The following is a 17,866-nucleotide window of genomic DNA, read 5'->3' as shown; positions in this document are numbered from 1 at the left end:
TCTGATAACAAGATGTACTGTACAATAAAACTCATGAGGCAGAAAAGAAAACACATGTTTATACCGTACTTCCTGTATTTGGAAAATCTGGATTTGTATAAAACTACAATCAATTAATAGAACATCAATAAATAAAATAAATAAAAAGTAGCGTAACATCGTCTATATTACATTTAATAGCACAACTAAGAATTCTGGCTTAAAAATAACAAACATTTACAATAATATATTTTTAAATGTTAATTGGAAACCTTGTGTTAACATTGCCTGTTTATATCTTTTATATTAATTTTAACTCTAATTATTAACATCTGAGGGGTTAACGTATTCATTCAATTTGGAGCTATGGACCTTTGGTTGGTGGCTTAAAAATGAGGACAATGATGATGGCAGAAAAACAGAGAGAAAAAACGATTGTTGTGCATCACTTCCATTTAAGGAGGAGGGGAATAAAAAAAAAAAAAAATAAGAGAAGAGCGTTTCCAGTTTATAACAGGTGCGAGGCTGTTCGAGTTCGAACACTTTGGTTTTGTCTCGCAAACGGAAAACAGTTAGGCTTCGTTCCACAAGTATCAAAAATTAAAAAAAAGACGAGACAGGCTTCGTTCCAGCGTCAATCAAGTTAAGTAAAAAGCGTTGACGGGTGAACACCGGTTCTGAGTGGCATTGGTACTTAGTTTTTTTTTTTTTTTTTTTGTACAATTTAAATCAACTAAATTGACAATTGACCTTTGGGGGCAGGAACGTGCCTTTGCCTGCAGGATGACTTCCGTTTGCTCTGCCTAACATTCGAACAAGGACCAAAGACAGACTGGATGAAGTATGAGTGATAAAAAGGTTGTCAAGACACAGAAATGACAAAAATGACTTGGAAATAAAATAAAACTGGTTGCTTCCAACGTTAATGCACCTCACACATCGCGAGAGAGAGAGAGAGAGAGAGAGAGAGAGAGAGAGAGAGAGAGAGAGAGAGAGAGAGAGAGAGAGAGAGAGAGAGAGAGAGAGAGAATTTTCTGATGAACTCATGTAAATAATAGATAACAACAACTTTCAATGTGATTATGAGAATGTAACAACACTGCAATGATGTATGATTTGGGAAGAACCATATTTTTAAATATATCGAGGAAGACACAAAACAAACAAACAGAAAAAATATCCAAAAGACCTTCTCACTTCTTTCTTCAAAAATATCATCTTTCATCAACAGATAACAATGAGTTAATATAAACTTTGTCAATTATTCAAGTAGAACATAAAAATTATTTTAAAAAAAATCAGATTGGGAATGGTTTCGTTTTGTTGACCTGTTTCTATGAAGGGGGATCATCATCTACCTACTGGGCATAATAGCCCCAACGAAGGTATCTTAAGAAAAGTGATCAATCACTCAAAGCTTCTTACTGAAAAAAAAATAATAGAAAATACCCATAAAAATAGATCATGAAGGTGTTTACAAGTCCTCCATGACTTTTCTTTCTCTTCTTAGCACCACTTTTATTAAACAGGATTTTGTGCCAGCTGTGGGAGAGGGGGCGCAGGAGGAAAGGGATTCAGAAAATGCTGAGGGAGGAGGGACTGGGAGGAATCCCTTCCCTTTTTAGTTTTCTCAGGGGTTCCAGGGGCGATAAACATGCGTTAAGAGGTCCATACACATTTTTCACCCGAAGACGTCCACGGACTCGTGGATGGCCTTAGTAGTTGTCGCAACACAAATTTTACCATTCGATCAAACAATAAATAAACCTCAGAATAGCCTCACTGATTAAATCTGATGTGACTGATAAAGCTAACAGGAGTGAATGCCATCAACTTTTCAAGAGATGTTGCTAGGAAACTGTAGCTTTTCAGAGCGTCAGAAACGCCTCCATCGTAGCAAAATCTCCCAAAAGAGTACAACAGAACATACATGTTTTTTTTTCACTTGTTTTCAATACGAAATTACTGACAGAACACGTTCAATATGTATAAACGAAGCGTTTTGTTGTGGGGAATACAGGGGAAAGGGAGAGGGTAAGGGGGAGAGGGGGGTTGAATAGCTACAGGGTTAATTACTGGTCAGAATTGATTTTTACAGGTGAAGCTTTTCAACCAAAGAGCACAACAATAATCCTCTTGCAAAGGCTTCATCAATGATGAGCTGCTTCTCAGGGGCCGATTTTTACTTTTTAATAATCTTCCAGACTCGCACTACGAATCAACGAAGTTTTTGGGCTTTTAAATCTGTTGTGGCGAATGAGGAAAGTTTTGGCATGACGAATCCTCTGGGTCGGTAGCTGAGGAGATTTTTGGTCTGACACCTGATGCTGCTGCTGCTGCTGCTTCTGCTGCTGCTGTGGATTTTACAAAGTCTGTCGGTTTTGGGGGGCTGGAGGCAGGGGCTCCAAGGAGAGGGGAGCTCGCCCGGTGGGGGCCAGCTCTCTTCTGCTGAAGAGGCGGGAAACATGGCTGAACACTTGCCGACGGGGGGAGTGTACACAAGATGCCGGAACGGAGGAAAAACTCTACAACATGCACATCATAATAATATCACAGCCGATTCTGGAAAGAGAGAGAGAAAAAAACGTTACCAAACAATTGATCTACTAAACGAAAAACGTAATAATAATAATAATAATAATGATAGTAATAATAATGAATGAAGGAAGTAGACAATAATAATAATAATAATAATAATAATAATAATAATAATAATAACAATAATAATAAATTGCTTATCTTTCTACTGTGCAACAGGAAACAGCAAAAAGTAAAAAATCAAGTATAGATGTTGCTGCCAAGGTATATAACACGTTTACTTTTATGTGTGTGTGTGTGTGCGCGTTTGAGAGAGAGAGAGAGAGAGAGAGAGAGAGAGAGAGAGAGAGAGAGAGAGAGAGAGAGAGAGAGAGAGAGAGAGAGGAATGCAGTCAAGAACACGTCACTCAAGGACACGAGCAACAAATGTGCAACTTACGAGCAGAGATGACTTGTGGATATTTGAAGATATAAACATGTAAAATGATGACACAGACCGAAGGATGAAGGGAAACTATTTAATGACGACACGAATAATTAAAGGAAGAAAGAATCTGCCTGACTGATGGACGCAGAGAGAGAGAGAGAGAGAGAGAGAGAGAGAGAGAGAGAGAGAGAGAGAGAGAGAGAGAGAGAGAGAGAATCATATTTGTCACTTAGCTTCATATCATTCAAAACTAGAAAAGATATTGTGAACATTAACATTAACAATGTTGATAGTAGTTAGTATCAGGGGATCGTGTTTACATTGCATGAGTGGGTGTAGACGTGTGCATAGTGGAATGCAGAGCTCTCCTTAACGGATGATCAACATTTGTATGTTTGGTTAATGAATCACGATGAACATTCCATAACGTATGAATAATTGCATTTATACAAAATTAAAATAAAAACGCAGATAGATTTCGCAAAGGCTTCTTTGATATGCACGTTTCTATGTAGTAAATTTGTCAATAAATTTAGACATCATTAATTTGAAAGCTGTGTGTTTGTGTTTTATTGAGAGAGAGAGAGAGAGAGAGAGAGAGAGAGAGAGAGAGAGAGAGAGAGAGAGAGAGAGAGAGAGAGAGAGAGAGAGAGATTATATTGCATATATATGGCATATACGTATTCTTAATGTATATGAATGGAATAGTCATTCACCAAATTACGTTATTGGAAGGCTATATATATACAGTATATAAATCATTATCAATTTCGGTGAGCAAAATCAAGAAATGAATATGAATACATAATAATTACTGCATGCCATACATTTTACAATAAAAATACAAAGGAGAAACTCACCCATAACAATGCATGGTATTTCCACAGGTTATTCTATAGGCATGTCGCTGATCATTTCATAGTCTTCCATCCCCTGTGGGAGATGAACAGAATGCCTCTTGTGAGAGTGGGCGGAATGAACAGACTCGCCCATACTTGGTAGCTGGTGATGTGGAATGATCATCCCTGGCACCACCTGACCTCCGCCTGCGACGCCCATTCTTCCTCCACCCATGCTGACACGGTGCTTCACTGCACTCTGGTAACCAGGGTCCAAGGGCGAGTGTGAAAACAGATGTGTATCTCCCGGGGAGTGCGACACGAGGACAGCATCGCCCGGCGATCGACACACTCCTTCCATCACCTCGTGGGGAGACCTGCAGTACTGTGCTGAGGTATCTCCAGGGGATCTGGAAAACATATTATCAGAGGGTACATCTGGCTCGTAGGGCGACCTGGCTAGCAGGTGTCCCCTTATCTCGTGCAGGCTGCTGCTTTCCGCTGCAGGAGATTGAGAACTGAGGGACTCCCTGTAGATGCGGGCATCGACAGGGGAGGCAGTGGAAAGATCTGAAGGGTGGTGTGGTGTTCTGTGACAGGAGGCAGAATCCAGCAAGGTGTCTCTCGGAGACTGGAGATACTGAGAATGTCTGCTGAGCAAGGGAGATTGAGCGTGACCAACGTGCGGATTAAGAAGCACTGACTGGAGCATTGTGGATGCCGTACTGTAGGAACCATTGGGTGTGTTGGAGAAGGGTGACGCCCCTGGAACTCCCTTTGCCAAGGAGATAGGAATGGGACTAGTGCTATGAGGTGGCAAGGCAGTGTGGTGGAGGCCTTCAACTCCACGACCCAAAGGATGGTGGTGTCCTGGCATTGCCGCCGCCGCCGCCGCCATCTGAATGTCATAGGTGGAAGAGGGGTCGCGGGAAGTGAGGTCTTCGTGGGCATGAAGAGGCGAGTCATGGGCATGAGGAAGGTAGCCTGAGACCCCCTCCCCTCCTTTGGGTACGAGACCAAAATAATACCAAGTAGGTTCAGTTCTTCCTCCACATTTTCTCACTTCTACATTAGGAAAACAATGTTTCACCAATTTTCCAAAATAATTAAGAGTCACTGGATTTTCATTCATGATCTTGCAATAATTACAGTAATTGTTAAAGACAGCACTTTTCATGATAATTCTGTCAGTACCTGGCTCATAATGGTTTCTTAGCCATTCAATAACAATTTCGGCACTTTTATTGTCCGTTGCAATTTCCTTTTTCCGAGACCGCTGTGCTGGGTCCTTACCACTCATGAACTGAAAGAGGGCGCTGGAGCTTTTCACAGCAATCCCACAATAGTGGTACTGGGGTTTCACACGGCCACCCAATCTGCGGATGGACACTTTGGGGAACACCTGACGCACGATCTTACCAAAGACATTCATCTCAAAGGGTGGCTGTTTGATGCTCTTGGCATACTGTTCGTAATGACGGTAAGCTTCAGCTTTCAAAACACAAGAATCTGGGACAGATTCAAAGTTGTCAGTCAGCCACATTCTCAAATAATACTTGCCGTCCCGCAGGACCTCAGGCGTGGAATGTAAGTCTTCATCAGCACCCTCATGGTAGTTATCAGCATAGCGCTCCTCAGAGGCCTCCTCCTCCTCCAGGGTAAGGGGAGAAACACGGGGAGCAGCACCCCTGGGGGGAGACAACTCCATGGAATGTTGCGGCCACTTACAAGGCTCACCATCGATAAGTTCCTCAATGCGACCATATAGTTCGGAATGTATCTGGACACGAATGCCCTCGTAGAATGTTTTTTCCGAAGGGTGGATCATGGTTCCCACCCCACGGAACTCCTTTAACACCGTCTCATCAAAATAGGTGAGTGGGAGGGCCGTGGTGGCAGCCATCTCACAAAAACTCTCATAACAAGCATAAACTTGGTCCCTGTTCACACAAACATTATCACACTCTTCAAACGTCTGGACCAGCCAATCGCGTAAAAGGGTTTCCCACTGAGACTCGACAGAATTGTTACAGTACTGAACACTATATTTGTCCATTTTTGGATCGGATTCACTGTTCCAACTGGTTTCATCATTATAGTCAGATATAATGTGAAATCTGGGCTTATAGATTTTTTTAGTTTTTTGGTCCTTCACTGAAGGGCTTGGAGAATCACTAATAGAAGTGGCCACGGAGGGCGACCTCTCTGGGCTGGCCATGTAACAGGCAGCCTCCATGTCACTTCGCATTTCACCTCGCTCCATGTGCAAGTCTAAAGGCTCCTCTTTCACAAGCACTTCGTCTATGGGCTCGTCCTTTAGCTTTAAATGTTGCAAACTATAGTCCACTGGTTCATCTTTCACGTAAGAGACGTCGAGATGGTAATGGTGGGCGTGAGCAGTGTGTTCACCCGACAGGGGCGTGTGGGTGTCCCTGAGTGACCCTTCGGAGGTGTCTGACACGGGACTGCGACACCCACATTCATCATCCTCTTCGTCGTCTTCTGCGTCGAGTTCCTCTCGGTAGCAAAGTTTCCCGTTGTTAAACATGAGGTCAACCACACTCAGAAGCTCTGGAGGAACTGTGTCGAGGGGCAGGGGCGCCGGTCTCTCCGCAATGCCAAAATAGAATTTTTGTTGATTGGCTCTGGGACCCAATTTTCTCTTGGTAATGTGTGGGAAGGCGTGGGTCATGACCATGCCGAAATACTGCATGGACAAGGGCTCCCCAGCCCCTGCTATGCACTCCAGAACGTATCTGTCGTAGACCTCCGCCTTCACGACGGAGGCGTCGGGGGAAGAACAGTAATTCTTGTGCAACCACAACAAACATCGATGGACGTCGGTCTTGTCCGTGACCACCTCTCGTTTTCGTAACCGTCGCTTCGGCCTGGTCGTGGTGGCGTTATCAATGGCATGGGGCGACGACTCTTTGGCCTGGATGCCACAATAATAGTATTTCAAATTGTCCCGACCCCCGAGACGTCGAATAGTGACGTCGGGGAACACTGATTTCACAACACGTCCGAATATACTCGTTTCCATTATATTACGTCCTTGTTCCCGGCAATAATCTTCGTAATGTTTATACATAACCGATTTAGCCACAACGCCATCTTCGTGCCTTTCGTAATGTGTCTTCACCCATAACTTTGCTTGAGAACAATGTAAGGCCATGGTACTCGATGACCCCTTAGCACGGGACACCATTAGGTATTTTAAAGGAAAATATATTAAGGGGTGACAAAATTCACCCAATAAGCACTATTCACACCAATAAATTGGTATATTTTATAAAGATCAACTCAGCATTTGTCACTTTGCATCACTCCAGTTCAGAGGTAAAAATATGAAGTTCATCGAATCGATCACTGAATATCACAGTACGAGTGATGCGAGAAAAAGGGGGTACCAGGTAGCAGCGAGGCGCACGGCCTTACCGTATGACTGCTGGTGTAAGACTGAACCCTTCTTGTGTGTTTACGCCGACGGCCAGTGTGTCACTAAGCAACACTCATTGACGGTGGCACAATCGCTAAGCTACGAATGCCCGTGTCTTCTCTCCCAATCCTCTCTCTCTTTACTACGTCGTTGGAAGGCACTCTAGCCAGGATATATCGATTAAAATCCCGCAGTAGGACCACATCACAAACCCTTCTCGGCGATGGTTTGCCTAAAAGATAGAGTATGGAACTGAGGGCAGCCAACCACTCAATCCCTATTTATAAGGCAATAGTGCCACGGGGAAGCACGTTATGTACTGGACCTCTGCTTGTTTACTGCCCAAGATCGAGCGAAAAATGACGCACGCAAGCCACATGTGGAGGAGAGCACCGAGGAGGCGGTGCTTCCTGTCCCCCGTGCCAGACGTAAGAGTTGGAACAATTTTACGAACTGTGTAGCACTCGGCGGTTCAAGCAGGCAGGCATGCACTGACATACACATGCACAAACACGACTGAGAGCGCGGGTGAGTGTTTGGCACACATACACTCACATACACACACGCACACACATACACACAAACAGCTCTCTGAAGCAATCACACCCACAAATCAACATTCTTTTACTTCAAGTAGGATTTTCTGTTGAAACGGAAATCATCATTTGACGCGGGGCGTTTATGGATTGACATATCCAGTCTTCTTTTCTCCTAAACATATATCTTGAAAATTCCCGAGAGAGAGAGAGAGAGAGAGAGAGAGAGAATTTCAATCTACGATAAACTGACTCTTGACTATCAAACTCTTAAATATTTAACACAAATGAATCCCTTTCTGTTAGGATAAATATCTTTCACCAATGTTTTATGCAATTTAATATTATGATATCCCAGTTCTAATGGATAAATCCCCCTGTCACTGAAGCTATAACAAGAAAACCTTGAAGCTTTATTTTTCCTAAAGCTTAACAAACTCAGGATAGATTTTCTATCAGGGATCTCTAGAGCAATAAAAATATAGAAAGGGAATGCTATATGTTATTGTTACATATATATTATTGACTTATAATACATGTACATATATATATACTTATATATAATGTATGTATATATATATACATATGTTCATACGTCACTTAATAGCGAGTGACAACATATTCAATTAAAATAGCGAGTGACAATATATTCAGCTATGGCCACAGGGAAAATAAGAGCGTACCAAGCGCTTTCGTGTTATTTTTCCAATATAATTTCCAATATATTTTCGAGGTACACTGTTAAAGACATCCTGAGTAACCAACAAAGCTGAAAAAATGATAACAAAACTATTCGAAATCGTGGAAACAACTTCACAGCAGTACAGTAGGTAGAGAAACATTTCAACAAGTGATTAAAAAGAGCCGAGCTTAAGAATCTCTTTAATAACAAATGGGTCCAGTCTGTACATATTTATACACACGTACACACATTATATATGTATATATATATATATATATATATATATATATATATATATATATATATATATATATATATATATATATAAGGCGATGTGAATACTGCAACTTGAATCACAAACAAAACCATATGTCTTTCCAGAGAGAGAGAGAGAGAGAGAGAGAGAGAGAGAGAGAGAGAGAGAGAGAGAGATGGAAATTAGAATGTCAAGAATTACACTGACCTAGAAGTCGGCGGAGCAAAGGTTACTTTTTTTTGCTAAGACGTACTAGAATGCACAACATTCGATAAGTATAGGTTTCATCCACAAATACATTCCAAAATTAACTGGAACTAATACAAGGAGAAAAAGTACGAACTTATAAACTATGTGCGCGCAGAGAGAGAGAGAGAGAGAGAGAGAGAGAGAGAGAGAGAGAGAGAGAGAGAGAGAGAAAGGGGAGGTGATCATCCACTAACTCAGCCTCATGTGACCTCACGCCATGAGTCATCTCACACAAACTTTTGTAATGCCTTTCTAAATTTGTCACAGAGAGTACAGAGAGAGAGAGAGAGAGAGAGAGAGAGAGAGAGAGAGAGAGTGTATTTTGGGAATAAAAAGTTAACCTCCGCCGATATAAATAGAAATATGTGAAAACACAAATTTCGTCAGGAAAAAAAATCTTATAATTTCATATTCCTGTCAAAGAAGGTAACACTATTGTTCAGTCTCAAACTCTGTTCTCGACTTCCTTTGAATGCCGCTGACTAAAATGTTTATATAACGACCGTTTCGTAGTATTTCACAACCGTTTACGGTAAAAGGAAATTAGGAAATAAAGGAAAAAAATTGAGGATTTCTGTTAACAATTCGTGACGAAAATGACCATACGAGCATAACGAAGAACAGGGCATTTTGAAAAGGAAGCTAAATAACAAACATAACTTAACACACAATGAGGAAAGAAATCACTGAGAGAAAATGGAGTTAAGAGGAGAGATACCGGGTTGGTGAAGGGTGAGGAAGGGGAGAGGAATGGGGAGGGGGCCGCCGGGGGATGGGGATGGGAAAGGGGGTTAGGTATATTAATTTCCTAGAGCTGGGTTAGGAGTGAGTCAGGCAAACTCCGTGACGCAATGCCGTCCTCTCTCTCTCTCTCTCTCTCTCTCTCTCTCTCTCTCTCCGTAACGCTATCAGCCATACACTGTCAACCTATTTCGTTATCTTTTATTTACGACTTATATCAAAACTGTCCTCTAGTTTCATAAGCCATATCGTTGCGAGATAAATTCCCTTAATTTTAATACAGTTTAATAAGACTTTCCAGCATAAGATACTGCCCGTATATTTTTTTAAATATAAACGGGCGAACTAGACTATCCGTTTAACTCCTCCTTACCGGAAATAACTTTCACGTCAAATCTTCCATCATTTCCTATATGAATATACGATCTGTCAAATAACAAACAATTAAATTATATGTCAAGAGACATACGCATAAAAAAAGCGAAAGGGAGTGCAAACGCACACACTGACATACAAGACTCGTACAGCATTCCTGGCGCATATAGGTTTAGCCCACGATTGCATCACCACATCCTACGACTGCCACATGGTCGAGCTGGTGGAAGATTCGGGTGAAATTACGTATTCAGAACCCGTGTTTGTCTTCATTGAAATACTTCCTCTGGCGTCTCGTCGGTCAAAAACACTTCTTCAATCTTTACCTTAAAATGTGAAGAGGTATTTTTAATATTCAGGCGCATTACAGGGACAGGATAAAAATAGGACAAGTGAACCATGAGGTTTGGCTAAGGTACCGTTCAACATTCTTCTACCCTACGCTGCCACAACTGGCGGACGTACGACCAAATTTTTTCATCTATTTTCCAGTGAAAGCGTCGTTCAATATGGACCCAGATACAACCATTTCCTGTACGGCAATGAGCATAAAGACCGTGACGTCCCTACATTCTTGATCCCGCAGGAGGGAGGGAATGCAAGCGGTAAAAAACTCTGAACAACCTTGAGATGACGAATTTATGAATGAAACTTCGGGTGGTGGTGGTGGCGGCGGGGAGGAGGGGGAGGGGGAGGAGGAGAGTCGACCTTAGTGCTGCTGCTGCTGGGACTGTGAAGTTTCTGGCGCTCAACGCCGATGCTTATTTGAGTTTAGAAGCGGCATGTATAGCGCAAGATGTCAACGGACTGGTTGAAAAGAGCGATGCAGGAAGGGAGTGATTGCGAAATTCGATAATGTTTTTTTACCCCGCGTAGAACGAAGAGAATAGGAGAGCAGAAAGACACGGGTTTTCAAGTCATAAGAATTGGAGGGAGGGGGGAAGGTGCAGTTGAGCAGGAAAGGAGTAGTATACGATGAAAGAAAGGGCACTTACCCATAGAGGTGTAATAAAGAAAAGACCTTCACGAAAGGGTCAGCGGTGAAAGAGAATTTTCTATGCATAAAAGGAGGGAGGTGTTTGTATACGTAGGTTCCTGTGTTTTCCAGTAATGGATGTGGGTAGTATTTCAAGGGGGGGGGGAGTTGCTCCACTGACGTCAAGAGACTCTCTCTCTCTCTCTCTCTCTCTCTCTCTCTCTCTCTCTCCGAAAGGATTCTAACTCGAGTAACATACCGTAGTAAGATGTCAGTGCAAAAACTGAGACAGAAGATACGTATACATAAGACGTTATTCTCTCTCTCTCTCTCTCTCTCTCTCTCTCTCTCTCTCTCTCTCTCTCTCAGTGGAAAAACTGAGACGCAAGCAGGCTTACATTTTCGTTCACAAACAAATATCTGATAAACACTGAAAACATCGGTTACATATGACACACACAATGATGATCCAGAACTCCATCGTTCGATCTGCACCAACATTCTTGAAGGAAGAAAGTCGATTCGTCGTAAACAGAGCATTACACATCTCCCTTGGATACGGGGTTACGCAGTGGCCTTCAGTATATCGACTTCTGAGGGTCGAAATACACGCTGGGGTCCTTGTACCGTCGTTTAATTCCTGTTTGGTTACACACATGCCGGGGGAGTATGACAACAGGAAATGATCATACATAGAAAGACATACACGGAGACATAACAACAGGAGATGATCATACGTAGGACGACATACAAGGCGGAATGACAACAGGATATGGTCATACATAGACATACAAGAAAGCATGTCAACATGATATGATCATACATAGAAAGACACACAAGGAGGCATGTCAACAGGATATGACCATACATAGAAAGACACACAAGGAGGCATGTCAACAGGATATGATCATACATAGAAAGACATACAAGGAAGCATGTCAATAGGATATGATCATACATAGAAAGACACACAAGGAGGCATGTCAACAGGATATGATCATACATAGAGAGACACACAAGGAGGCATGTCAACAGGATATGATCATACATAGAAAGACACACAAGGAGGCATGTCAACAGGATATGATAATACATAGAAAGACATGCAAGGAAGCATGTCAATAGGATATGATCATACATAGAAAGACATACAAGAAAGCATGTCAACAGGATATGATCATACATAGAAAGACATACAAGGAGGCATGTCAACAGGATATGATCATAAATAGAAAGACACACAAGGAGGCATGTCAACAGGATATGATCATACATAGAAAGACATACAAGGAAGCATGTCAATAGGATATGATCATACATAGAAAGACACACAAGGAGGCATGTCAACAGGATATGATCATACATAGAAAGACATACAAGGAAGCATGTCAATAGGATATGATCATACATAGAAAGACACACAAGGAGGCGTGTCAACAGGATATGATCATACATAGAAAGACACACAAGGAGGCATGTCAACAGGATATGATCATACATAGAAAGACATACAAGGAGGCATGTCAACAGGATATGATCATAAATAAAAAGACACACAAGGAGGCATGTCAACAGGATATGATCATACATAGAAAGACATACAAGGAAGCATGTCAATAGGATATGATCATACATAGAAAGACACATAAGGAGGCATGTCAACAGGATATGATCATACATAGAAAGACACACAAGGAGGCATGTCAACAGGATATGATCATACATAGAAAGACACACAAGGAGGCATGTCAACAGGATATGATCATCCATAGAAAGACATACAAGGAGGCATGTCAACAGGATATGATCATAAATAGAAAGACACACAAGGAGGCATGTCAACAGGATATGATCATACATAGAAAGACATACAAGGAAGCATGTCAATAGGATATGATCATACATAGAAAGACACACAAGGAGGCATGTCAACAGGATATGATCATACATAGAAAGACATACAAGGAAGCATGTCGACAGGATATGATCATACACAGAAAGACATACAAGGAGGCATGTCAACAGGATATGATCATACATATAAAGACACACAAGGAGGCATGTCAACAGGATCTGATCATACATAGAAAGACATACAAGGAAGCATGTCAACAGGATATGATAATACATAGAAAGACATACAAGGAAGCATGTCAACAGGATATGATCATACATAGAAAGACATACAAGGAGGCATGTCAACAGGATATGATCATACATCGAAAGACATACAAGGAGGCATGTCAACAGGATATGATCATACATAGAAAGACATACAAGGAAGCACGTCAACAGGATATGATCATACATAGAAAGACATACAAGGAAGCATGTCAACAGGATATGATCATACATAGAAAGACACACAAGGAGGCATGTCAACAGGATATGATCATACATAGAAAGACATACAAGGAGGCATACCAACAGGATATGATCATACATAGAAAGACATACAAGGAGGCATGTCAACAGGATATGATCATACATAGAAAGACATACAAGGAGGCATGTCAACAGGATATGATCATACATAGAAAGACATACAAGGAAGCATGTCAACAGGATATGATCATACATAGAAAGACATACAAGGACGCATGTCAACAGGATATGATCATACATAGAAAGACATACAAGGAGGCATGTCAACAGGATATGATCATACATAGAAAGACAGACAAGGAGGCATGTCAACAGGATATGATCATACATAGAAAGACATACAAAAAGGCATGTCAACAGGATATGATCATACATAGAAAGACATACAAAAAGGCATGTCAACAGGATATGATCATACATAGAAAGACGCACAAGGAAGCATGTCAATAGGATATGATCATATATAGAAAGGCATACAAGGAGGCATGTCAACAGGATATGATTATACACAGAAAGACACACAAGGAAGCATGTCAACAGGATATGATCACACACAGAAAGACATACAAGGAGGCATGTCAACAGGATATGATCATACACAGAAAGACACACAAGGAGGCATGTCAATAGGATATGAAAATACATAGAAAGACATACAAGGAGGCATGTCAACAGGATATGATCATACATAGAAAGACATACAAGGAGGCATGTCAACAGGATATGATCATACATAGAAAGACACACAAGGAGGCATGTCAACAGGATATGATCATACATAGAAAGACATACAAGGAAGCATGTCAACAGGATATGATCATACATAGAAAGACACACAAGGAGGCATGTCAACAGGATATGATCATACATAGAAAGACACACAAGGAGGCATGCCAACAGGATATGATCATACATAGAAAGACACACAAGGAGGCATGCCAACAGGATATGATCATACATAGAAAGACATACAAGGAGGCATGCCAACAGGATATGATCATACATAGAAAGACATACAAGTAGGCATGTCAACAGGATATGATCATACATAGAAAGACACACAAGGAGGCATGCCAACAGGATATGATCATACATAGAAAGACATACAAGGAGGCATGTCAACAGGATATGATATACACAGAAAGACATACAAGGAAGCATGTCAACAGGATATGATCATACACAGAAAGACACACAAGGAGGCATGTCAACAGGATATGATCATACATAGAAAGACACACAAGGAGGCATGCCAACAGGATATGATCATACAGAAAGACATACAAGGAGGCATGTCAACAGGATATGATCATACATAGAAAGACATACAAGGAGGCATGCCGACAGGATATGATCATACATAGAAAGACATACAAGTAGGCATGTCAACAGGATATGATCATACATAGAAAGACACACAAGGAGGCATGCCAACAGGATATGATCATACATAGAAAGACATACAAGGAGGCATGTCAACAGGATATGATCATACATAGAAAGACATACAAGGAGGCATGTCAACAGGATATGATCATACATAGAAAGACACACAAGGAGGCATGTCAACAGAATATGATCATACACAGAAAGACATACAAGGAGGCATGTCAACAGGATATGATCGTACACAGAAAGACATACAAGGAGGCATGTCAATAGGATATGATCATACACAGAAAGACATACAAGGAGGCATGCCAACAGGATATGATCATACGTAGGAAGACATACAAGGGGTTTGATAACAGTTAATAATCATACGTAGAAAGACATACAAGGGGTATGCCAACAATAAATGGTCGTAGGTAGGAAGACATGCACTGTATGAGAATGAACACAATGAAAAAATTACCTAAGGATACTAATGCCCTATTCATTCAATGGCCATTGATTTGTACCATAATGTGCGCACATTATGACTAATATAAGGGATATCATCGTTAATGCCGCATATAACTGACACGGAAGTCATTATAAAATTTTAATTGTGTAAAATAGGTTTTGTTAATACACGTATCTATTATGGCCTGAGAATACTGCGGCTCATTGTGACTGAAACTCTACAGAATCTTGAAGAAAATGATATCAAATACGCACATCAAGACTGAATGTTTAAGTACAATAAAATTTTCATCAAAGCAAATAAGAAAATTCATAAAAACACACGAGGTATGGAACATGAACATGAATAAATGTTAGGACATACACGTTGTTTCATAAATATGAAAATATACATCAAAATCAACAGCCAACTGACACGGGAACAGAGAATTCTATTAATCACTTGGACTGAATCCTTCTGAATACGTTTACTACTGATAAGAGCAAATGTACGTATCATACGCACAACACATATTTGATGGTTTTCTATCTTTGTGTGTGTGGGGCTTAATACATAAGTAAAATACTGACAATAAGTTATTAGTACAAAAAGAAATTAACAAGAATAAGAACCGTCGATATACTCCTTCAAGAATCTCATAAAACTATCTGTCCTTCTATTCACATGAACATGCTATTATCAGCCACTCTCTAAAAGTGCTACGCGTGATACAATTAATGTGGCTAGGGGAATGGATCATTTAGCTTCCTGACCTACTTAACTGTTATCCCAAGGGAATTCCACTGATGATTAAGTAGTCCAAACTGTTTAGCTTGACGTCAAATTCCTATTCGGCAACAAGGGGTGTGAAACCAGTCTAAGTTTCTGACATAAATAAGTATCAGGTGATGTTATGTAGATTGTATAGATGAAATATCATGCATTCATCCTGCAGCTGAATGAATCATTTTAGGATAATGATCGGCATGGTATGCAAGCAGTGTCAGCTCAAAGTAGGAGATTAAAGCAGCGTCTAAAAAAGCAAAGATAAGCAAATTTAAAAAATGCAAAGATAAGCATTAACTAAAGGTGGATGAAATGAGTTACCGATTAGGCGTAAAAGTCTACATAACTCGGTAAAGGAGATACGTGAATGTTAAGGGATTTTATGTGTAAGACACTCCATACAAGGATGGATAAGTTTAATTTAGTTACTGATTCAAGAATTGACTTCATAAAAAAATCAAGCCTAGCACTAAGGCATTGTTGGCCATTCACCACTAAAAACAGTGAAAAGAGGGAACTGGAGTGGTTGAACAGAGAGAGAAAGAGAACCAAAAAATAAAGGAGATGAAGTACAAGGATCTAGAGGTGGAACTGTAAGAAAATCCCACAGTTGCAGTAAGCAGTAACGGAGAGGCTGGACAGCAGGGCTGAAGAAAGGAAGAGGAGTAAAGGCCGAAGGGACGTTCCAACACCCTGTAGTAACGCCTCAAGGGACGTTCCAACACCCTGTAGTAACGCCTCAAGTTTACTACGTGAGGTGCACTGACGGCACTAACCCCCTATGGGACTCAGTTTAGTTATAAAGATGGGGACCAGAGAAGTACTACAACTTCCATAAGAGCACATCCAGGTTCTAAGTGGAAAACTCGCCTACGATTTACTGTAAACTACCTGAAACTTAGTCAGGAATCTGATATGCCCCTTCTCAGAAAGGTAGCTACTTCTTCCAAGCTAGAAATGCTGACACAAGGCTCAGAAACTTTACTTTCAGGCATTTATGAAAGTCAGGAGTAAGAATTACAAGTATATATGTCTTTAGTGCATTGCCCTTGTCCCTTGTATTGATGGAAATGCCAAGACTAAAATAGCATTTGAACAACAGTCACAGGAAGGGTAAAAGGGTAACATCATCTGAATCGAATAGCCTGAGGAGCTTTGAAAGAATCTATTGATGACGATTTGGAAAAGGATAGCGGGGAGGACGGAGAGGGGGGGGGAGGAAGGGGAGAGAAACTGCGTCCTGAGGTACACCACATTATGATGTTCATACTGGGGTCATTAGTAATCCAGGGCAAGCTATTCGTGTTGTTCATAAATATGTCGAGACATGGATATTAATATTAATTGCTCGCCGAGTTTTGAAATTTTTTTTTTATTTTTGAGGGGGGAGGGGATTTAGAACGGCGTTACTTATGCTATTACACGTTTCTACTTTATTAAAACGGAACATTTACATCTCGTCATACAAAAGTAACGGTCTTCCTAGTGTAAGAAGAAATCTTTTTACCAGCAGTGTTAATGTCTTCCAAAATATTTATGCAGTTGAGAAAAATGTTAGAATTTTCTTTGCTGCCGAAGGGAAAATCATCCCCAAATTCGATCGAAGCGCATCACGGAAAACCGAGCCTCTCCTGAGATAGTTCACAAACGTCGAACTGAGGTTAATTATTCAACTGGGCTCATTCCGGAAGTTCCATAAACTGCCTAGTTCGCCATGCATCCCGTACCTGCCGCTGACAACACCTGAAAGCGCCAATCCTCGCCCCAAACAGCCTTCAGAACCGACAAGAACCACACCTATGTCTGGGTTAGGATAAAACAGGCTTGACAACA

At 41.0% G+C, this 17,866-nt stretch overlaps 1 protein-coding gene and 1 long non-coding RNA gene across 3 annotated transcripts in view; both read right to left on the bottom strand.

Annotated features, from left to right (window-relative positions):
* The window catches only part of LOC136853506 (uncharacterized), a 648,606-nt gene that overhangs the window by 162,549 nt on the left and 468,191 nt on the right, over positions 1–17,866 (bottom strand). The gene's annotated exons all lie outside the window — the stretch shown is intronic.
* LOC136853505 (uncharacterized) lies at positions 58–7,736 on the bottom strand. The gene is made up of 2 exons (XM_067129169.1): positions 3,805–7,736; positions 58–2,541 (listed from the first exon to the last, which is right to left on the bottom strand). Exon 1 carries the CDS (start codon positions 6,989–6,991, stop codon positions 3,833–3,835), a length of 3,159 nt encoding a protein of 1,052 aa, XP_066985270.1. The 5' UTR covers positions 6,992–7,736; the 3' UTR covers positions 58–2,541; positions 3,805–3,832.

The sequence above is a fragment of the Macrobrachium rosenbergii genome, chromosome 27 (assembly GCF_040412425.1).
Source record: "Macrobrachium rosenbergii isolate ZJJX-2024 chromosome 27, ASM4041242v1, whole genome shotgun sequence".
NCBI classification, from domain to species: domain Eukaryota; kingdom Metazoa; phylum Arthropoda; class Malacostraca; order Decapoda; family Palaemonidae; genus Macrobrachium; species Macrobrachium rosenbergii.
This window is presented reverse-complemented; position numbering and strand designations above follow the sequence as displayed.